The sequence below is a fragment of the Lissotriton helveticus genome, chromosome 8 (genome assembly GCF_964261635.1).
Source record: "Lissotriton helveticus chromosome 8, aLisHel1.1, whole genome shotgun sequence".
Taxonomy (NCBI): Eukaryota; Metazoa; Chordata; class Amphibia; order Caudata; family Salamandridae; genus Lissotriton; species Lissotriton helveticus.
Genome location: NC_136069.1, coordinates 1020120775 through 1020145697, shown reverse-complemented (window position 1 = coordinate 1020145697; position 24923 = coordinate 1020120775). Strand labels below are relative to the sequence as shown.

The following is a 24923-nucleotide window of genomic DNA, read 5'->3' as shown; positions in this document are numbered from 1 at the left end:
AGGCCAAGGCCTCGGAGTGTGCTCATAGATCCTCTGGTACTTAGACGGTTGCCACTCCAATCACAGAAGTAGACTAGGCTAATGAAGTGTCTTCTATTTGGGTTAAGCAAATTTCTTGATGTTCCAGTTGCAGATGGTCCAGAATGTGGACGTTTTGTAGAAGTGTGCACACAGGAGCCATTATGTGTCATTTCAGGGCTCTTCGCTGGTTACCTAGTGGTTCTGTATTTGATCATTTTGGCCTTGCTCCCTCAACGCATACATAACAAGGCGTGCCCCTTCTACTACTTCTGAGCTTGCAGTCAGAAGTTAGTGTCTTGCTTTCACTGCAAATGAAAGGTAACAGGACTTTTCCTACTAAGCAACAACATTTGAGGAAACCCTCTGCTGGGGTTACAACTAGTAACTAATCCTCTCCAATTCAGGAAAACATGAGTGAAGGAACGATGCCAGGAGGGTAAAGTGAGGGCAAAATGTATTAAGAAATTCGATGTTATCTCCCAATCTCTTCTAGCAGACATCTCTCCTCAGACCAGCATTCCAATTATCAACATTCCTTATGACATCAGAGACTGGACTGAACTAGAAGGGGGGGAGAAACAGGGAAGGAAATTATGACACATCATAACACTTAGAAAGTACTTATTTTTGATGTGAGTATATATCGTGTTAGCCTACTGTCTGCAGGAGCAAAGTAATCTTTTTCGAAGTATGTGAGCTTTATAATTACCACAAAAATGCATAAAAACCTGTCGATTGAATGTTAAAATTTTGCCAGGATTTTATATAGTCAAACAGCACGCTTGCAAGTATTCTTTTTTAATATGTATTGATTATATTATATGCTTTAAACCGGAACCTTATATACAACTTAGAAGGATTTTTATTGTCAGTGCACTAAAACCACTAAACCAGCTGGAAATTGATTACTTATTAAGGCCCACACGTGGGATAGATGAGTGATTGTACCCCATGTTATTACACAGTGGTTGCCTCTAAAATAGAAGTGGATGCAAAAGACCAGGAAAAGGTGAAGCCAGCAGAAAACGATCACCGGGGTAACCGATTTGTCTCTTATTTTTTTTTTTACAAATTTGCTTGGCTGGGTAGAACTCTGCAGTTTGTGTGGAATTTGGCAACACTATGGACTCTTTTTGCCCTTCTCCCCACTACGTGAACATCAAAAAGATGAAGACAGCAACATTTCAGTCGATGCTAATTAATTTTGCCGTCTTGTCGCAAATGTGAAAAACAACTGAAAAACAGTAGTTGCATTTCACTTCCCCATTTTACGGGAAAAAAGCACCAACGCGTACGTGCAGTCTACATTTTTAACTGAACATAAAATCTTAATTTATTTCTTTGCCCTTTTCCAAAGAACACGAAGGCTGATTCTGCTCTTTTTAGAAACGAGCGATCAATTGCCCTACCCGTCTACTGGTGCCTCCGTAGAGTAGGGAATATAAGCAGCCAATAGGCTCTCAGGCTGTCTGCAGAGGCAACATTGAACTTACGTGTTGGAAGTGTGGGATGCAGAGCTGTGCAGCTCTCTCGCCCACTGGTGCAATTTCCCCGTCAATCAAGATAATTTATAAGCTGCAAGGCATCAATCAGAAGCACATTTAGGAAGCAAGCTTGAACAGGGAAAACACAAGCCGTTACAAATGTTCGGCCAGATGCACAGTAAAATGAGTATAAAATCATCTCAGCCTCCTAAGCAATAAAGTACTCACTGGCAAGACTGAGGAAAGGTAAACCTGCTCAGGCTCGATGCACATTTATTCACAGTTTGACTAACAGATGGATGAAACCAAGATGCAGGTATATTCATTACACCACATGGGCGAAATCTGTTAAACCTCGTCTCCACGAACCCTTGTGCCCTGTAGCCGATCAAGGTATCACCCAAGGCCCAAGCAGAGGCTCTATGGAAACCAGGTCGGTAAATCAACAAACGTATTAACTCTGGGCACAAAGGGAAAGAGAGCTGTATTGAGGAGGTACCTGAATTTAAATATTGAAGCCGATATGTTGTATGTGAAGAAAGAGGCAGATATGGAATCAAAATTAGCAAGCTTTGGTGTTCGGCAAACCCAGATCTTTGTTAGCACTGGCAGGAGGCGCCTAAGAAATCTGAGGGTCCCAGCCAGCACTTGAGTTTTTACAATTTAAGCAGTAACACAAATCTGTCAGTAACTTCCAATCGTTCAGATATACAGAATTTAAAGGTGACTAAGAGCAATCAAAGTTTGTGTTGCCCATCCGAGACCAGCCTAATGGAAGAGGCCTGCCGTAGCCCAGTGCATCTATGATGCATGTGCTGAAAGGGCATCCTCTAGAATGCCTTGTGGGCATGCTGTAAAATGGAAAGTATGAATGCATGGAATGTTGGTGTCTGTGGGCTGGAAGAATGCTGCACTAACAGAACCTATCAGGCTGTGGCAGTAACCTAAGCGCTTAGCATGAAATAAATATCTTACAGCCTACCCAACTGGCTCCTCCAGACTTGTGTGTAAATACTGTTCTTCAGCTAAAAGAGTGCCCAAATCAGACATTCTTCAATCACAGGGAAAGAGTTCATAATCAGGCAAAAGAACCTCTAAATGTACAGTGATATTTGGTTAAAATTGATACATATTTAGAAAGCTCATTTTTGGGGAACTAGAAATGATTATTTCAAAAAACCTGGGGCCCGATGAGAGAGCTGAAATGAATGGCCAGACTCTGCAGCTCAAGGTCGAGTCTGTCAAACTTGCATGCTTTATTCATTGGGCTAGAGGAAGGAAAGTGTTGCGGTCGTGTAACATATCCTTTTTCACTTCTTTTGAAAACCTTTAATGGACTTTCCATGCATTTGGCACGCTCTGTTTATCATATAAAGCAACTCATTCTGCTGCACCATTATTTTGTTAAACACAGTTATTGATAAAAAAAGATATACCAATGAGATTCCTCCTTCCACATCCTTAAGATGCTGAGGAAGACCTTTAAATGGCTCCCAAGCAACACCATAAAAACATCACATACCAGTAAGTTGGACTATTGTAACACCCTCAATGCTAAAATCACCAGGCAACTCTACCCAGAAGACTGCACACCATCCAGAACTCAGCAGCCATACTCCTCCTAAACCTCCCACACAGAACTCTTCACTCCTCAGTGAGCTCCATTGGCTCCCGATACACAAGCGCGCTCCTTTCAAATCCTTCACACGCACACACACATTTAAGGCACTACACAACTCAAGCCCCACCTACGAGAATAGTCGGATCTTTTTCCAACAACCACCCAGACACCTCCACAGGGCTCCTACTGGCACACAGAACCAGATCAGGATGGGATTTCTCTTATATCCGCATGGAACGACCTCCCTCGCCACATCAGATCCTCCTCCTCTCTGTCACAAGAAGTTGAGTTTGAGCTTGAGTTTTCAATTAACCAACCTACCCTAAGGAGGTCTAAGCGTGCACGAACACACAATACCCTCAGGGGTGAGAATGCATTTTACAAATACACATAACATAACAAAGAAATAAAGTGGTTTCTTAAAAAGGTGAAACGGGCACACACACACATTCAGAAGATTCTATCCAAAATGTTATTCGCAAACAACCTGTAAACGCATATAATATTGCACCCAGCAGAAAACAAACCTATGGGTCTTCACAGTTCAGCAACTTTTAAAACCTATATTATGGAGATTAGTGCCAGGTGTTTTCTAAGCTCGCACCATCAGCGGAACTTAATAACTGCTGCGCTTTAAATGACATTGTTCTATCCTCAAGTGTCCCTATAGCGGTACATGTTGTATCACTATTTGCTAAAATATAATAAATTGGCCAATGGTTACAAATGTGGATTTGAGTTTTTGCCATTTATGTTTTCTGCTGCTTAAGGTGCGTGCTAATTGAATTTTCCCAGTTGTTTGTTTCCCTGTGAAGAACACGTACTGAGAGACTGATTTACTGAAACTTGCCCCACCAGATGCGGTCTCCATTTCCATCCAATGCACATCTTGAGAATTCCCATTCAAATCAGCACCTCATGTCCCAGAGGCGTGAAAGGGATCATGGGTTCAAGCTAGACTCGGTACACTGATGTAAGTGTGATTAGATGAAGAAGGCTCAACGGATTCTGTACCCACAGATATCCTGAGCATGTTTCCCATTACTAGGAGGCCAAGGCACAATTAGAAATTATCCACCTCAAATAAAATCTAACAGGATGTCTCTCCTGAGCCCCAGCGGCTACCAGTCTCCGCAACAGCACCTGCTTGCGTATAGTAAAAAAACACAGGATTAGACGGTCCAGTGATGTGGTGGCATATTGTATTTTTTAATTAAATGCATATGTGTTCCTTCATTTTTTTTTTAGCAGGGATCTTTGTGAATATGCTATTGCCTGCTGGCCGGTTATAAAGAACCCGCCGGGCGAGAATCCCGGAATTTTGCACATATAAACTTCTTTTACACGAGGCATCACCATCCCCTCTTCAGTAGAAAGCATTATTTCAGCTCATCTTTGCTCCCAATGTAGAGGAGTCAAAAGCAGTAGAACGCTATGTTTTCCCTGATTTTGTGCATTTGCAAATGTTTTTCTTTCACATGAACGCATTAGCTCCATGCAGAGCAGCAAGGGCACCTCCTTCGCAATGTAGTTTCTTTCTTCTGACAATCCCCATTGAGGCGAAAGAGCTTATGTAGCGAGGGACGTTTCACGAGCTGGAAGTTTACCAACAAGGCATACAATTGTGTTCCATAGTAACCAAAGCAACCTAGCCCGGCCAGTGAATAATTCCCCATTAAGAAACCGTACGCGTCGTATTTGGATGAGCGTGCACTGTTCAGAAAAAGGTATAAAGTTTTCTCTGTGCACCATAAAATAGTTTTTGTTTTTTTAACTTCAGGAAACGATAACAAAGGTAAATCATGGCTACATTTTCCACCGTTTGGAGTAACCAGGATATATCTTTGCAATGTCTATGTTAGTGCCAGCAGTAATTCTCTCCAGCTGTGTTTAAATGAGGAGAGAGGATTCTATGTCACTGAATTGCCTCATTTTAGTTTCTATAGCCCAAATTAAAGCAGATTCCTCACTATATAGTTCAGGGTTTTGATCTAGAGTTAGTTCAGATATGGAAGCCTGCCTGAAGGAGACATCGGAAAGCCTGAGAAAAGCACTCAAACAGGCATTCTGCAACTTGCAATCCGACAAAAAAAAAACCACACGCTAATGAGCATGGCGCTCCTTTAAGTCTAAAGATCTAATTTCTCTTTAAAAAACACCAATTACGTTTGTGCAAGGAATTTTGACCGGTGCACAAATTAAGCGCACAGCACACAAACGCACACACCAAGCCCCTGCCCGGCCAGGCCTCACAGAAACATGCGTCATCGGCGCTGACTGCCTCGGATGCTGCACTATTTGTTATTGGAAGACCTGCGGAGAATGAGAAGGAAGACTGTTGCTAAGACAACTGATGAATATAAATATCACAGGGTCTGTCAGCCGTTATTTCTGTTCTGCACGCCTGTAGGGCATAACCGGGAGCACAAGTAGCAACGGGAAGAGGGCCTTTGTTTAGGCCTTCAAGAGCACCTTCCACCCTGAACTGTCAGATGTTTAGGTTTTGCCTGCACAGAAATCTATTGTTTTTAATATAAACTTAAAAGGGACTTGCATCCTGCCTCCTCTCTTTCTTGGGTTCTCATGGGTTCCTGTGTGTGTCACTTACCTTTTCTCCATTTCTATTGGCTGTAGCATATTTTCTTGCACTTACCAATGTTTATTCCTCATCTGCTTCTCTTATCAGTTTACTGCCGCTGAAATACTGTTAACATTCGCCTTGATAGAACCATATTTTCATAAACTTTTGCATTTTACGTTGGCAGCATATTTATGTAAAAATGTATCACCCAGAGAGATTTAGTGATTTGCATAGAATGGCAGAATGTTGCGCCGCCGAGACTCTTAATGGTATCCCAGCTCTCAGGTGAGCAGCTCTGGTCACTGTGTCACACCCTCTCCACTAGCGTGTTCTCTGTCATGGAGCTCTTTCAGTTTTCCGTATGATCATTGATGAAAACAGCTCTCTATTGATTACATAGGCAAAACCGATGCATTACCAATGCTTGTTTTGTGGATGTAACTGGTTACGTAATCTACAAAAGAACACAGGCATTGGCAAAGCCCATACATTAAAAAACACAAAAGATGATGGGAGGATGCTTGCAGTACGCCTAACACCACTGGCAATCGCACTGGGTAGAATTCCAAACCATTGTTCTTCTGCCAACCACGCTAAATCAGTTTGGACATGGCCGTATGCAAATGAGTAGTGGTCCTACTCCAATAGGGGGTGTAGGTGGGGGGGACAGGGGTAACGGGACAGGACACTTTTGGTGTATGCTGGACTTCTGCCTTGGAGGTAGCCAGGAACTACACCTCCCTGGGTACCACGCTACTGTGACCCGTGACGCCGTGACGGCCTAGAGGCTGAGGAGCTAGGCACTTTTATCAAAAAGAATTCCTTTCTGTGTATTAGTCTTTCAATAAGTGACCAACAGGCCTACACGTTTGGATCAATTGTTATTACTTTATGGTTATAGATTTACTCAACCATAGTACGCCACACTAGAATGTCATTTTTAGTTACTCTCAAAGTGTTATTTTTTTATAGAAAGACATTTGTATTTATAAACTTTGTATTGAATTTTACACACTTAAAATTATTAAAAGGGTGCTCTGTTACACTTTTACCTACTATCTAACAATTCCAAATTACGGTTTCTAATTCAGAGTCACACCAAGTTAAAAAGATTTTGTATCTTCACATTAAATACATCAATACAAAACAGTTCATGTACAGTTAATAAGTCCCAGGAGCTAGGCACTACATGGTGTGCTCTGCCCTCAGACAGTGGTCTCTATTAAATTAACCAAAAGTTTGAATTATTTTTTTCTTACATGGAATATTTTTTTTTTACCGCTAGTCACACTAGAAGGCTGACTTTCCAACTCTAACAGGAGGGCTGGTATATTAACAGACAGCAAAACACATAGGGATTTAGTCCGACCCAAAATGTTAATTTCTGTTCGTAAGAATGAATTCTGGTAAAGTTTAACCTTTGCTTAAGTAATTAATGCCGGTGAGTCCCTTTCCTTGTATTAAGGCCCTTAGCGATATCTACTCCATTCCTATACGTGTCCACTATCAGCAAGGATTCAGTCGCCTCTATAAGATTATTATTTATTTTTTATTTTTTATTATTTGCATAGTTTTATATAGCACTGACTGGACCTCGAGGTATCAGAGCGCATTACATGAGGATTAGTGAGTAACAGGTTCCATAATTACATAGACAAGTATAGACATAGGAGAAAGGAAAAAAAATAGGAGATTACACAATAATGTGAGAATTATTAGCGCATAAACACGTCTTATGCAGAGGGTAGAGGGGGAATGGAATAAAATGCTATAAAATTAGATGGGGGTCTAGTCGCAACCCAGGGCTCTTAGTCATACACTGCACCCTTAGGACCCTTCAACAATATCTGTGACAATTCGCAGAGATACCGATATAGATTCAGACTAGATAAACAAACAACATGGCCAGGTCAATGAATTCAATCAATTAGTTAGTGCCACACCTAGCCAATAATCCTAAGCGGACAATGTTTTCATTCTGATTATTACTTATTTACATATTTTTTTTCATTTCAATATGTGCGAAAGCAAGACACTGTTGTCAAAAACATTAAACACCACCGATACAAACATTACATGAATCACAAATGAAAGACATTCATATATACACCATATAAACAAGGGAAAAATAGGTGGAAAATGCCTCCGAAATCTTATGTTCATGGGGCACCAGTCCTGATGTTTTATGTACCGAAACAAGCGGCCAAACAATACTTTCAAAAGGGCCTGCCTGTAAATTACACTAGAAACTGTTTTTTAGCAGGGTCTGGTTGCGGGGAAAAAAATTATTTAAACTTCATCCCTGCACCGCCCATTGTAATTCTTGTTCCAGCGTAGAGTCAACGTGTTTCGAACCCTTAGATTAGCCTGGGCTTCTCCTCAGGACATGGACTGGAGGTGGCCTATAACAATAAAAATTGGTGTAAGTGTTTTTTTTCCCCATTGTGATCTAAGACATTCAGGCTCCACCTATAACACCTAAAAGTACCTGTATATCTTTTTTTCTTAGATATAACAAAGAGGGGGGAGAGAGAGAAAGAAGTGGATTCAGTCTCCCTAGGCATTTATGAATAAACAGAATAGAATCCACTAAGGGGGTGGCAGTGGTCCCTAAAGTGATGGGGAACACACAGTGTTGTATAAATGCCCCTCACACACCAACAGGCCCCTTGGTGTCATGCTTCATCATTGGGGCCTACGCATCCCTCTATGGGATGCGGCGTGCTGCGACTAACGACTACGTAGGAGCACTAAGTAGTGAACTATGTGGGGGAATGTGTGTTTAAGGAAAAGAGTGTGAGTGAGGTGAGGTGAGGTGAAAAAAGTGAATAAAAAATACCTGGCACGTAGGAAAACAATTATTTATTATATCCTCGGCTGGTATTAGTAAAAGGTGCAGAGTCTGGTTGAAAAAATACGTGCTAGGGTATATCAACCATAGGTGTCAACATGTTTCGGAGCGCAAGGCTCCTTCTTCAGGACAAGGATATGCACTTTATCCTCACCTTACTCACATGAAGTGTGAAAGTGTTTAAATTTAGAAAAATACTTCATCGGAGCAGCGTTGAGGGGAAGGCAGGCGATTGAACCAGGCAGCAACCGTTGTTTACCGGGCAACGAGGGAGGATACCCCCAATACCACGCATAGGCTCATGAGGTTATCTGAAGTATTGAAAATACGTTTTTTCATACGCCAATTGGGCGCAACGTACATACCTATTTAAAAAACACGGATAGGTACATTACACATTTATTTTTCTAAATTTAAACACTTTCACACTTCATGTGAGTAAGGTGAGGATAAAGTGCATATCCTTGTCCTGAAGAAGGAGCCTTGCGCTCCGAAACATGTTGACACCTATGGTTGATATACCCTAGCACGTATTTTTTCAACCAGACTCTGCACCTTTTACTAATACCAGCCGAGGATATAATAAATAATTGTTTTCCTACGTGCCAGGTATTTTTTATTCACTTTTTTCACCTCACCTCACTCACACTCTTTTCCTTAAACACACATTCCCCCACATAGTTCACTACTTAGTGCTCCTACGTAGTCGTTAGTCGCAGCACGCCGCATCCCGTAGAGGGATGCGAAGGCCCCAATGATGAAGCATGACACCAAGGGGCTTGTTGGTGTGTGAGGGGCATTTATACAACACTGTGTGTTCCCCATCACTTTAGGGACCACTATCTTTTTTTCTTCCCAGTACTGCTGTCTACCTTTCGTGTAGAGCGGGGAATGTCTATAAATGAATATAAATTGATAGACAACATCAGTCACTGTTGTTTGTAGGCATTCGTTCTTAACTCTCTGTTTAATATAGATCAAAGCTGGTATGTACTTTGGACCTGTGTTTATTTTGCTTGGTCCCTTATTCCATCAACGATTTGCGCTGTAATAAGGTGTTGGCGCTGCCCTGTAAAGGACAATGACAGATTCTGAGTTCATATGCCTTCCATCGAGGGAGTTATAATGGAAATTGTTTCACATGATAAAAACACAAATTGTACCTCTGAACTTCTCGTCACTGCGAGTTCAGATGCAGCATGGCTACCTTGATGTCTGGTCGGCAGGGCGTGCCTTTTAATTCACTCTATGAAAGCAATCAGAGCAAGTTTGTACTCCAGGGATTGTTCACTCGTTTGTTGGGGTGGGCGCGCATTTGTCATTGTTATCGCATAGCAGGACATGACATTTGGCGGAACATATCCTTTAAATGATTATTTGCTCGTTTATAGAGTTAAGGACGCCTTTGTCATTGATAGCGCATTTATCATAGATAGCGCTTAGCACAGAATGAATGGAATTTTGCAAAAACGTGTGCTTTGTTTGCTTTCTACATTCACACGGCAGAAGCAGTTAATCAGTAGTCATGGATGAACAGGGAGTCGGGCTGGGGGGAGGGGACATGGCCTCAGATGTAGACACAGTCATTGGGAGCGGGTTTGTACTTCTTCTCCACCCTGGACGTTACTACCATCAACTTTAAGGGCCCTTTAAATGTCTCAGGGGTGGATTTTAGAATGCCCTTGAGCATGGGCAGAAACTGCACTGTCTGCTCAGATTTAGAAGGCATTGCTCAGAGTAAGTCCTCTTCCTCTTGGAGGACATGCATATCCACCTTGTGGAAGGCAGCAGCTATCCTGTGGTAAAGTCCGGGGTGCATTGACATGATAGGGATAGAGGTTTAGGTCACCAGGGGATCAATATTGTAGTCACCCCAGGGGTCATCTGTGGGCCTTGGCTTGAAGCACTTTTCATAAAGATCAGCAAGATCAAAGGGGCTGCCTGGATTAGAAAATGAACTTGGAGATCCTTAAGGTGACACTGACCAAGTAAGCAGGGGGTGGTTGCATGGAGCTTGGCAGCAGAGGAACATAGAGGGTAATACTAGTGACCCAGTCTCTATGCCTCTTCGTCTACTGATCCAAGCTGGCCTCAGATGCACGGTCCTCCCTGAAAGCAAAGCCTACTCTTACAAGGCTGAGTGTTTGCTGGCTTCTGCAGAGGTGGTTTAGCAAAAGCAATGTCAGTGACAGGAGGAATAAAGAGGTTCTTCTGCCTGGCAATGAGCTCTGTTGGAGCCTTTACAGGATGGGCTGCTCAGAGTCCGCTCAGCCGACCATCAATGGTGATTTCTAGGTCGACATGGACTTTATAGTGGATGGAGCCCTCGGCCTGGACAGTGGCTTCAGAGCTGGCTTCCAATGGTAGCAAGGCTGATCGCTGCCTTTGGGATCAATGGAGCTCGATGACTGAGAGGTGTCAACTGGAGTTCAAGGCAGTAGAAGGCCCGGAGGTGGCAGTTTTTCATGCACGGGCCTCAATTCCTGACTCCCTCAGGATTGGTGCTCCATGTCGGCATGGGACCTCTTGTGAGTGTTGAAGCTGAGCGCACTTATGACTCTAGAGGTGAACTTTTCTTAGGAGGGCTTTTTTTCCTTCCTCAGTGTCTGTTTACTGAAGATGTGGGAGGTGTCTGGGGACGACGATTGGTGCATCTTGTGGTGCAACCAATGCCTATCCCTTTGGTACTGAAAGGTCTTTTTCAAGCTGAAGGAGAGGCAGGATGCGTAGGAGGTGTCATCGGTGTTTTGGGGCATGGGGGTATGGTGGAAGGCACATGTTACAGACCTCATGATGGTCTGACCACAGGTACTTCGTGTGGCATCGGAGGCCGTTCTGGAAGGGCATCAGGTTCCATCATCCTTTAATGTTCAACTTCTTCTGGTGCCGAAGGCCGATGAAAAGGGCCCGATGGCCCTAGCATGAGTGGATTAAGTCCACAGGGTATCAGTCTTCGGAGGTTGTCCGATGGGGAAAACGCGATTGAAGATAGTGCCAACTGGTTCTTCAGAGTGTTTGAGTCGATTTCTCACCTTTGGGCCTGGAAAACAAAATGCTAAACACGGTGAATCTCAGAGTCTCGTCAGCATACCCCAAACTCAATAGCAGAAAGAAAAACCTATCCAACAATGACTTGGTGCCCATGCAAATCCTCCACTAAGGGAGGGGGAGCGGGGGTCACACTGCATCCTGTAATTCAGAAGGCTCCTTTGAGGAAAAACAACCTGCAAGCTTCCAGACCCAAAACTAGATTGCAAGAGTATGTAGAGCATATATATCCACAGATACACTTAGCTACAAACGTATTATTACAAGAGATTGGCAACTGCTTTAGATATTATCCCTGGCATGATTTGGAGAGTGATTTGCGCTGTAGGTTGCTTTTGCTTCCTCTATGGTTGCACCGTAAATACACAAACTGGGCTTCTCATTGACTTTATCCAAGTCATTTTAGCTGACAAGCTCTGTGAGCACCTGCGCGCTGAGAGTGGCACTAACCCTGAGGAAACTGCGGCAGCACGTCCAGCGACCTATGAACATTTTCCCCACGGATGAAAGAGGAATCTAGAAACACGTGTCTGGGGATACACTTGAAAAGAATACTGGTACTGGCACTGGCCAACGAACTGTGTGTGAAGCGAGTAACACTGAACCACATCGACCATGATGCATGAGGTAATTCAGCTGTGACGTGTCAGCAGGGTGCTCCAAATCCCTTTGACTCATTTTACTCCATCTAGCATTATCTGACATGCTTTGGGTTTTAGATATTTCAGCTGGTCCGTGAACCATGAGAGCTGAGGGAATCTGAATAGATTTCCAATTCCCCAGTGCAACATTGTTCAAGAATAGCGGTCATCCATCCTCAGAGCTGAATAGTTGATCCTTAGTTAGAATTTGCTCAGAGATGGAATTCAGTGATTCATTCAGCGGGCCTGGGGAAAAACTAGCAATACCCATTCTTTACCTAAGTTTGCATTATCGTAAAGGCACACATTTGGCCAACTAATATGTCTAGTGTCTGTTTACAGTTAAAACGTCAGAATAGAAAATAAATGTTCACAACCAAACTATCTGGAAACCCTCGAGGAAGTTCCCTGGAGCATTTGAGACATAGGGTTTCCAGATGCATAATAAAATCCCCCCTGCAAGCATAGTTTTCGACTTCCCCATGACATCTGTGCGGAATTCTTGGAACGGACTGATAAAAGTGACTGTCGAGCCAAGAAAACGGTTGATTACCTCGGCATTAATGCAGTTTATGTCTGAGGGATGCAAGTCAGTTGCAGTAATCTCTCGTATTGAAAACGAGGAAAGAATTGAGAATATTGGCTTTAATAACAAAGATTTAACCCCCCAAATGTGGCAACTCTAGCATTCTAAGGAGTTGCAGCAGTAGTTACATAGTTTCTCATAACCTGATGAACAACCAATAGGCATTGGCAGATGGGGAGCACAATACAGTGCGAGTGCGCTATGGACAGAAGGATGCTTGCCTGTCATATAGTCTATATATAGGTAATGTTATGCGTTCGAACAAGAATTGTACGCTTATTGTGTTTTGTTACTGGACTAATGCATGAATTTGAAGCGCAAAGGAGTGAAATCTGGGATGCTTAAGCATAAAATGACAGAATGAACAGACTGTGTGAGTGCGGTTTGGCCTGGTGGGTAGTGTTCTGGTGCTGTGCAGGTATGGCAGAGACTACTCAAGCGATATCGCTACAAGCGCATAGGTGCGCCTGTGCATGGGTTCAGCAGAAAACTGCAAGAACAGACGCAATAGCACATGCACATAAATATGCCTGCTGTCTAGGTGCAGCCATATCTTTGAGAGGAGATACAAAATGTTTTGAAAGGTATTCTAGTTTGATCCTAAAATCATGAACATGTACAGAATACTGCACTACAGAGCATGCATTTATTAGCACACCACAAGTATTTCCCTACATGCAGTTTTTTTTTGCCAGCCCTGGAATATACTGGTTGATTATTGAATGTGCTGACCCCACTCTCGCCCTCATTTAGTGGCTTTCCTTTTGCTTGCTTTTCTTCCATATTTTCACCGTTGCGTTTTTTGGGGTTTTTTTTATGAACCACTTTGTCTTTTGTTTTCTGGCATATTTCCATCTAACCTCCTAACACTCACATATATGGTTGGGTTTCGCTGTGGACTTTTTGCATTTGGTTTCATTTATATGGAAATGGAGAGATGAATAGGAGTCGGCCCAAAGAACGGCAATTTTACTAGCTGTGTATGTGACAATCAAAGTAGCTCCCCACTTCAGCAGCTACCGTGGGGGCCACCACTGGGCCCCATGGCTCGACAGGCAGGTTAACACTAAAGGAGTAAATAGTGTTCTTTGGAGACTTGTATCTGCAGAAGAGACTCCTAATTACCACTTCACGTGTAAGAGAAGAGCTGCGAAAAGCATGTTGAGGGCTATCAAAGTAGTTAAGCAAAGGAATGGAGAAAGTGAAATAAAGTTATGAAAATTGGGAAGAAAGAACAGAGTGAGCAAATGGAGAGAGAGAAGATACTGAAATGAAAAATTAAGTAGGGGAGAAAAAGAAAAAAGAGGTGCTAAAACGGAGGTAATGATACAATGTGGAAAGAAAAGGGGGACATAAAGAGGAAAGAAAGAATGAAAGCTAGAAAGTGAGCACCAAAGAAAAGAAAAAGAGACGGAAAAATAAGGAAACATAAAAAAACAAAGACAAAAGCAAGAAAAGCTGGGAGGGGGCGGTCTTAGAAGCAGGCAATAAATACTTCTTTGGAATATTTCATACTCGCCACTTTAGACACGCCTGGAATACAGTTCACTTTATGGAAAAATAGTTTTAAAAAAGCTAAACTGTAGTAAAATACACCATTTTGTATTTTAAAACGTTTTTAAGGAGGAGAACGCAACTTCACCCTCCAGAGCACATCTAAAAGCACCCGTACTCATACGCTTGGCTCACCGGGTAACCTTGATGTATGGCTCGAAATAGGGGGCATTTTAATTTTCAGGCAACTGATTTGCAGCAACATGAGGTGGTACACAAGAGAGAAGGGGATGCTATATGTTTCTGTAGTGGACTGTAGGATCACTGAACAGACAGAAATACCAATATTATGCAATATTAAGTTGCTACATCCATTACTAGCTCCTGCACTCCCCGCTGACCCCTAAAACACATCCCAGAGAATGAATACCATCGGCGTGAAATGTCTTAATTGGCAAGCCATTGAAGGATGTGAAGTTACTTCAACTGGGCATTGAAAAATTAGCACAGGCAACTTGAAACCGACTACAGCAGCCATGCTTCAGTACGGAAACCTTCGCCCAGATTAGCTGTAAACAACTACATTGCGCGGGCATGAAAATTAGTTGGTTATAGTTAAGGATGCGAGCACACAAGCTGCAGCAGTTTTCGTGCCTTTTGCTATCATCCGTTCAAGTTTCAGGTATCTAAAGATCTGGCGCCCCCTCGTGGTCGATATACGCAGCAACACATTGAAACTTAAAGTAAGAAAGTGATGTTTAAGACTAGGTTAAAATCTACCAATGTGTTACCTCAATGGCTCCTGATGGAGCAGCAATGTTATCATTCAACTATTTATCACAATTTTGCACAGAAATGGTTTTATGACACTAATTTACAAGAAAAATGACAAAGCGTGTATTAGGTTTCCATGTTTCAAGAACCACACACAAATGAAGTTCTGATTTAGATGCTGCATCATAAAAGCATGCATAAATGTTAGAAAGAAATTTCTGATAACATCTAATAGTTAATAAGAATGTGAAAATTGACATTTTAGTAAGGAGTGTTCATATGCTTAGATAAATGTAACAAATAAATGATAACACAGGCGATCACTACGTAAATATAAACCTGTTTCATGTGTTAGGAAAACAGATAATATTGGAATGTGTAACATGAGCACTGACAATGACTAGAAAAGTAGCTGTTACATGTAAAATGTATTAAGACTTATTTCGAAAAACTTAACATTGATGTGAGATTCCTATTTTAGCACAAATTCATCATGCCTTAGCTGTATTTCATGAAGGCCTCAAACTTTGCTTTCTTTTCTAATATGAACTTAGGAACTGAAAAGTCTGAAACCTAGGAAACGTGTAGTGAAGTTTCCACTTGTGTTCTAACACTCAATTGTCTCTTTTACCTTTGTAGCTTACTTGACTAGACTTGCAACAAAAGTGTTACTTCCCAGAGCAATGCTTGAGCATGGGACTGACAAGAGATGAGAGCATGAACTCGCCTACTTTCTAAATGCAAGAAATACGACAAAATTACAGTGGTCCTAAGGAAAATTACAAGTAATGGATTACTTAATTCTTCCGGATTTGTATACTTTTTGCTTACTACATTATCTCATCATATCGATAGTGACCAATGGGACACAGTGGTCCGAGAAATTTGGTGTTCTCAAGGGGTGTAAACCTGGAAACAATGGAGTATAATTGCCTACATTTTGAACTAAGGATGTCTCTCCTTTACCCATCTTGAAGTACAGAGACTGACGATTTGGGATTTCAAGAACAAAGCGAACCGTGACGGAATATGGTGTTTGCTGCCGGCTGGTATACTATCGTGGTGGAACCTTTTCGGCTGAAAGGGTTCGTATCGGGTGGCTGTGGCATTGATGCTGCAGTGCTGTCAATGGTAGACAAATATGTCTATAAACTGGTCATTTGGTAATTTTCCTTCTGGATTGGTATAAGATTCGACTGTTTCCATTCTAATGGGTCTCCTTACAATATAATATTTCTCGGCTGAGGGAAGATAGATAGGCAAATTGGTACCAAGCATTAATTGCGTTTTGTTCTTGTTTTATTGCAGGCAACTTGATTTGAATTGGAAACCCTTTGCCATGTGGACCATTTTTGTTTACACCGTGTATAGTTGGTATATGTCTGTCTACTGTAACATGATAAGCACAAACAATCTCTTTGTATTTTACCATGTTTTTAATGAAAATGTAATAATAATTTCTACTATTTTGACAAAATTCCTTTGGTGTGTATAGATTGGTTTTTCGTTTCTATTTGATTAGTATTCCTTGTTCAATTCCTTTCTGGAGCCATTGTGCTTTTCATTACTTAACGGCCAGAGGTTCTGGATTAATAGGGTCTCCCCTGTTGGGCATAATCATCAATGTATTATAGCACATTCCCCATTATTGTTAACATTTCACTACCAGCTCCTTCTCTAGTGGATCTTTCCCAGGAGTTGCACCAACGCTTTTTGTCATCTGGGACAAGAACAGTATCTTATGGTCTGGGGGACGAAGAGGTTAGAGGGACGACTGAGAAGACAGTGTTGCAGGCGAACAGTTAATTACTGGACTCATCTCGGCCGTGTTGGCTTGACTGCAGGCTCCAAGGTGGGAGCATAAAATAAGTATAATTTAATCAAAACAATTATACAGGTCTGCTGAGAAAACATCCATAAGTAAACCCACAGAGGTAATTTTTTAAATAGGCACAAAAGTCTATTAGACAATCAACTGACACTGGTAAGTAGAAGGTACTTTAACTCTGAAAAAGTGTTCATTCACTCCTGGGATAAAGTCAATAGCCTGCCACCACCTGTCAACTTATTTCACAATCTATCAACACTTTGGTCACAGTTTTTTGAAAATACAGCTTTAAAAAAAAAAATACATTGGAAAGACTTTTGAGGCGCTTGACCATTAAGTACACTGAAATCTGTTCCACATTTCAATATACCATTTGAAGATGTATCTATTCGCAGACGAGACCAGGGGGGTTGACGGACCCATTTATTTGGAAGGCAGGTACTGCATTAAGAAGGAGTCCAGGTTTCTTCTTAGAACTTCATGATCGTCTTTGAATGAATGAATGAATGAACGGAGATTTGTATCGCGCAACTTAGCCCAAGGGCATCAAGGCGCCAACAACAGACAGGACACATAGTCTTAGGGTACCGGATCCAAGATCTACTGATAGGCCTCAGCAAAAAGCCAGGTTTTAAGTTGTTTGCGGAAGAGCGCCAAAGAGGATTGTCCTACCAGTTCTGGAGGGAGGGAGTTCCAGAGCTTGGGTACCATGGTGGAGAAAGCTCTGCCTCCCCACCTAGCTCTTGCAAATCTGGGGACTAGAAGAAGATTTTTAGAGGCAGAGCGGAGTGCTCTGCTGGGTACATAGGCAGAAACAAGGGACCTGATGCCTTCAGGTCCAGAGCCATAGAAAGCCCTATGAGCAAAGCAAAGAAGTTTAAAGGAGATCCTGGATTGAACAGGAAGCCAGTGGAGATTTTTCCTGGCCAGAGATACAGAGGAAAGCCTCGGGAGATTCAGGACCATTCTGGCTGCGGCATTCTGTACCATCTGAAGTCGATGAACAGAGCTCTTATTTATGCCACTATACAGGGCATTACACAAGGGCATCTGTAGCTTGCTTCCGAGCAGCAGGAGACAGATAGGAAGAGATCTTTCTAAGTGTCCTGATAATGCCACAACAAGTGGACACTGTCCTATTGACCTGAAGGTCAAAGGAAAGCGCAGAATCTATCAGGACCCCCAGATTCCTAGCGGAATGGACGAGATGGGGACACTCCCCAAGGGAGACCAGCCACCAGTCATTAGACCAGAAGTCCTGATTGCCCCCGAAGATTAAGACCTCTGTCTTCTCCCCGTTAAGTTTTAAAAAGTTCCGGATCATCCATTGGGATACTGCCTCCATACAGGATCTAAATTTAAGAGCTGAATCGTTGACCGACTGAGTAATAGAGACCATATTTTGTGTGTCGTCGGCATACGACAACACCTCAAATCCAAAGGATCTCACCACCTTAGCCAGTGGGGTTACATAGATATTAAAGAGTAGGGGACTCAACGTCTTTGATAGTACTCGGACGGTCAAGAGAGAAACAATCTCATTTCTTGTACTGTTTAGGTATACTTATAAGGCACTACAAAGTTTGCAATTTTAAAGAACAATTTTGAAAATGAATTCAAATTAAACACAGTATGAAAGTTGATTTTGGTGATTGGTTGACTTGAGGGTTCAAAGACAGAACTAAATCTACGATGAGTTTTATGTTTCTTACTTTTGTGGGAGTTGTTGGGGGAGCTCCCAGTTCTTCTGGCAATACTGCCAGGAGATCAAAATGTTTCCACTCATTGAATGTTAAAATCAGTTGTTGATGCACTGAGTTTAAGGCAGTCTCTTATCAGACGCTGTTTAGTGGCTCTAAGGAAGTCACGTTCACTTGTAGATTTTCAGGTTTGAGACCTATGTGCACAGTAGTGGACTAATGTCCATAATGCGCTGGGAGATGATTCAGTCTTGAGGTAGTCCTGGCTTCGTGTTTTATTTATTTTGATGTGTTGAAGAGAAGTACTCAGATAATGCTTGATCTGTCCTTCCTTAAGTAAGGAAGGATTCCAGTCAAGGATGCTTCCTTCAATGTCAATTTCTTTTATCTAGTATAGAAGTGAATTGTGGTGCACAGTGTTTAAGCATGTTGATAGGTCGAGGAGTAGTAGGATATTATTGAAGGTTTGTGGGTAGCAGGGGGCTGATGGTGTGTCAGGAGACCCAATTGCCTTCACAGTGACATGACATTCAAAGGTAGGGATCTGCTATTTTTTTAATCCCAAAGACACATATTTAATAGGAATGATTGGAATGAATTCTATAAGGCCAATGTGCACAAAGGAGACTTATTTTTGGGGAAAAAGATGAGTAACTACAAAGTCAGTTCCACAGGAAGAATACAAGTATTGTTAGATTTCAGTTGATGCAGGTTTCGCATGTGTCACAACAGATAGGAAATAGGGAAGTTCTTCCAATTCTCAATGATGCTGTGATTGTGGACACAACTGTTTTCTGCATGACGTATAGTATACATCCCATCTCTCGATGTACGGTCCATCAACTGATCTCCTGATTGGCTTGGAGAGATACTTTCTTTTAAGAAGGTATATTCAACTGTGAAGGTAGCCTATCACCAATGAAAAACCTTCAAGCGCATTCAATTTTTACAACATTTAGCAAGAACAGTATCTCACCACAATGTTGCAAATTCAACAGTACTATCACCGAAAAACAATGTAATTGCATGAACTATCCAAATCAAGGTTTCACTAGAGAAGGGAGACATTGTGCACTGCAACAAAAGTAAAAACCTAAACCAATAATTACAACAGGCATGATTCTAAATGTTCACTTACGTAGCTCCTCTCGGTGTCGCTCGGTCTGTGCAAAGAACTGTCGAAGCTCATCTGTAATCTCCATGTTGCTGACATCACACTCTATTACTTCCTCTTCGGAGTCTGAATCCTCATGGTCTTCTGACTCTGAATCACTTTCCACAGCCTTTCGCTCTTTCAAACTATGGTGGGCTGCCAACTGATGCTGTGGCCAGGGGAGATGCCCAAGTCTGTTCTGTAGATTGTAAAGTGAAGAGAACTTGCTATGTGTCGCCTCCACTCCCTCCCAATCAGCATAACGGTAAGGCGGAATACTTTCAGGAGGGAATCCTGGAGGGCAGTATAGAGATGCCATGGCAGTTTTGTAAGCGTTCTTGTGCCTGTACAGCCAGTACATGGCTTGGTTGTAATGTTTCCAATACCTTGCATAGACTTTACCAGCATACCATGGTTCAACATCGTCATGCCCTGAATCTGCCTGGAAGGGAAAAAACAAAAGAGAGGTGAAACAAAGTAGAACAACGTGGAATCAAGATGAGAATTAATATGGTACCAAAAGGTTAACAATATCTAAGAGTCACAGAGCGGACCAGCTGAATTGATAGCTTTTTATTCCTCCCTTTAAATATTTTGTAAAAAAAAAAAAAAAAAAAAAAAAAGATATAATCAATGCTATATACATGGGTGTTGTGAGCTCCACACAAATTCAAAACATATGTAAACAGAACAAAAGCCAAATAACATCACAACATAACATGTTCGGGGGGAAAAAAAACAATCGCACCCAGTCACGTGCTACAAAAAGTAAACATATCAGGACATTAGACACAAAATGAATAATAATGTCATGAAAATTATTCCATATTATTAATATGATAGTTGTACAGCTTTAGGACCTTTTTGCATCCTTTCTCTCATTTATGAAACACAATATAAGGAGATAGAAGTGCGCCACGTTTCGGAAGTTTTGAAATTGTTGAGGAGAACAGTGCAAACTTCATCAGGGCACTGTCTACTTTTTTTAAGAGCATTAATGAGAGCTCACAATCGGTTTCAATACTGATCTGCAATATGAAATGGATAAAATTACTTCACTGCATAAGAAGTGGGCTAGGGAAAGGAAAAACTAAGATAGCAGACTGGGTTGTTCTAGAAAACCGCAAAACACACAAGGTGATGGACGGAATGTTGCACATTGGCAAAACATTCACCCCCAGTCACAGATCTGGGTTTAATCCATCATTATTTTGCTCACCACGACACCCCAGTTCTGACATGGCCATATGCAAATCAGTCTTGACCCTGTGACTCATGGGAACAGTCCAGCCCGAACTGCCAAGCCATGTCTTTCCTGGACCGGAATCAAGCATCCTAGGAAAGGTTTCTGGCTATCAGCCGTCATCAGCCAGGATACCTTGACTCCAGTGGGCCCAGATCTCTGTACTGGGGTAAATGTATGACATTGTTCTGCATTCTGTCCATCAACTGTTGTTTTTGCATGGGTTGTTCTAGAAACCAGAAAATATTTTTTTTTTAAGTGTGTATAGTACCCCAAATATCCTTGTGATAGGTATTTCTATGTATACCCTTATGACATGCATAGTCCAGAATATCAGGAGAAATGAACAGGAAGTGCTATGTGTACACAGGATAAGTGAGCCGTCTTAGAACGTACATGGGGCATGTTATGCTATGAGAGAGGAGGTGAAAAGGAAAGAAATACCTACTTATGTACATGATGACCAAACATTTATTTTGAAGGGAAAATTGTCAAATGGGTGTCACGTCCAAAGTATAACTTGTAGGATATCCCACCAAAGGCCAAGAGTACTGTCTCCTTATATTGTGGTTCATAAAAGAGAGAAAAGACACAAAAAAGTCCTAAAGCTGTAGGACTATCATATTAATACCCATGGAATAATTTTCAGAACATTATAATTCATTTTGTGTCTAATGTCCCGATATGTTTACTTTTTGTAGAGCACTACTATGAGAACCTGTAAAGAACATAAACTTCAGCTCTAATGGCACCAACAAGAATACTTTATTCAGATGTCGCTTCTAAGTAAAAAGACAACCTTGAGGGTCGAGTTGGATGCCCCCATGATTGGCAATAGGGTGCAAATGATTGCTTCACAATGACCTTTTGAAAAATATTTCAGAATTTCCTGTTTAAATCAATGGCCAAGGTATATGCTAAAATATTGCCTATCTCCATAGAAACAATAATTCCTTCTACGGCTATATAAATGACCTACAACACTGGGGCAAGCAAGCAACTTCCTAGATGTGCAGGGCAATCGTTGTAAAAAATGTTCTTCCCAGGTTTCTGCATGCAATGAACTACTTTCCAGTAAAGATCCCTCACAAAGTGATCAAATGGTTATAAACACATTCAATTTTATTAGTGGGAACAAGTGCTGAAGAGAATAGAAATAGAAGTTTTATGGGTCTTCTGGAAAGGTTTGAGTTATGGTACCAAATGCTTTGGACTGCTTGACAGCAGCATATCTGGTCAACATACTCAGTCACTTGATGGCTCCAACAAACAATGGGTTCAGCCAGAACAATTGGATGACCTTATGCCACTGGGTGTTCAGTATCAAATTCCCAAATCTGTTCTATTGCCACTACATTGGCTGACTGGTACAGGGTGACCCAAAAGCTCAGACTCAAACCTACCTATCTGCTGTCACACCTATTTTTTACAACCCTAGCTTTCACAGCTGGCCTGAACCCAGCTAGATTACACAGCTAAAGGGCATTTGGCTCATACGTATTTGCCACTTATGAAACAGGCACATCATGTGATTTTAAGCTATGCAAAAACATCCCCTATAATCACAGAGGCGTACCATTTGCGCTCCATTCAACTAAATTATCAGTCTTCGCATGAAGAGATGCAATAGAGAGGCTTTGGACCAGTCATTCCTTTGAAATATGCCACAACAGCCTGAAAAGAAGAATATTTTTTGTCCAAAATCAAACACTAATACACACATAGGAGTTTCGCTATCCCACATTCACCAATGCAAATTTGAATCTGGGACAGAGATCGCAGATGAAACATGGTCCACAATCTAGTTCAGAGAAGCCTTCATCAGATGCACCTTCAATTAGGACTGTGGGCAAGTAGGGCAGATAAAGATTGCCGAGGGCTGAGGGCCAGGGGAGCAAGAGGGGCTGGGGCAGAACCACAGCCCCAGCCTGTTCGGATAGAAACTAGTGACCGCACCAGGAGGCTTATTTTCAGCGCTGGTGCCCTGTGAGCCAGAAGAGCCTGGGGGGTTGGACCTAACCTCAAGCCGAACTATAAACTCCAGGCGACAAGCCCCGGTCTGCTGCTTTAACCGGCCATAAAACTCCAAAAACGAGCAATAACCAGTCTCAAAACCTGCTGCCCAACTTCTACTCTAAGGGGAGGACCGACGCATCGGCCTCCGATTCAGCTGCCACAAGTCGCCACCTAACGGAGAAAGAGGGCTTGAGGATTGGGACCGGGGGAGACTGGTAGACCAAGCAAAGGGGCAAAAGGAGAAGCACGGAGAGACAGGGAAGATACACAGGGGGCTAAGACTTAGACACCCACCTGATCACTATCTCACCTAGCAAGCCCAGTTAGTTTTCACGCACCACACTAAGCCAGAAACCAACCTGCACCCTAACCAGAGATCGGCACAGGAGGTGCAGGGGTCAGGAGACCCAGGAACCAAGGAACATGGGGAAGCCCAAAACAATGAGATCTGGCAGGGTAAAAGGAGGGCCCTGGTTCAGAACAAAAACAAACCAGCGCAAAAGGAAATCCCAGTCACCTCAGGGCATAATGGCAGAATCTCAGCTCAAAATCAGACTAGACCCTGAGTCAGACTGCTCTATAATAGAAATAGCTTCGCCACAGGCAACCTACACCATATTCCGGTTTCTGAAAAATGCAGGAGACACTCTCCTCCCAAGTACAACTGCAGTCCAGGGCCTTCAAACACCGCTCGAACCGCTCCAACTGCAGGACAACGGCTGCAGCAGGAACGGATCAGATCCCTGTTCAAGCACCAGACTTGATATAGAAATCCAACTTGGACCTGAGGCTAATCAACTTACTGCAGCAGTTTCAGGATCGGGCCCACAGCATCAAGCATCACCCTCATTGCAGAATCCCCAACACCCTGTTTAGCTGGTCAAAGCAGAGTAATAGCAACTCGAGAACAAGGACCAAAAAGGGGGTTGGCGGTGGAGAAACAGAGCCGCCCGGAAGGGCACCCCACAGCAGCAACATGAGGAGTAATTTCATCACAAACGACGACTTAATAATAACAGAGTTGGGGAGCTCACAGACGCACAAGCAAACCCGGACTTCCTCTAACGAAGCAAAGTTCAAACCCATCCTAATGCCAAACGGACTCAACATAGAACTCCAAACACCACCAACAACCAGATCAGAACTTGCATCAAGACATGAGCCTAGAGACCCGGAACAGCTCTCAAATCTCAACACGAAGGAATGGGATGTATTGCTGGGAACCTACTCACACGACTCGCCAGCAAAGCCCACGAGCGATTCTCTGCGAGACTCCAAAGCACAGGAGCACCTTGAAGTAAGAGAACCAGGAGATAGAAGAGCCAACATTAGGGACAAGGATCAGAAGTCTTACCGAGGTGGCACAAAAATTACATTCTGAAAGCGCCTAGGCAAGCTTGCTCAAAACAGTGCAACTATTGGTGGAAGCCCTCCAGTACCAATCAGACAAAATGGACACTCAGCTAATCTTATTGAACATCCTGGTGGTTTTTGTGTTAATCAACGGGAAGCAAGGAGCCCTAAACACATTCCTTCAAAACAGACAGGGAAATCCTGAAGACAACAAATTAAGCTGCAGCTGCGGCCCAATCGCCGACAAATTAGCCTCCATCCCCTCAATGCTTAGAAACCTGTGCACGCAACTCAAAAGTGCTTCCCAGAGACCAACCACGTCTCAGCTAGAGGAGCAACCCCTTACAGCAATACAAGAAAGCATGAGAACATACCATCCAAAGAGCTGGGTACAAAAGTTTTCCCCCGTAAAACAGCATTTAAACCTGAACTCACTAACAACGCATGTAATAAAGCAACAACACGGAACCGGCCACCAAGTCCCGGGAAAGAACCTGACTCTCAGGGAACAAAAACAAACGCATAACAA

At 42.5% G+C, this 24923-nt stretch overlaps 1 protein-coding gene across 1 annotated transcript in view; it reads right to left on the bottom strand.

Annotated features, from left to right (window-relative positions):
• The window catches only part of GEMIN8 (gem nuclear organelle associated protein 8), a 194904-nt gene that overhangs the window by 83409 nt on the left and 86572 nt on the right, over window positions 1–24923 (bottom strand). Inside the window, exon 3 of the mRNA XM_078657849.1 lies at window positions 19768–20224. Coding sequence (XP_078513975.1) covers window positions 19768–20224 — 457 coding nt within the window. The remainder of the gene's footprint in view (window positions 1–19767; window positions 20225–24923) is intronic.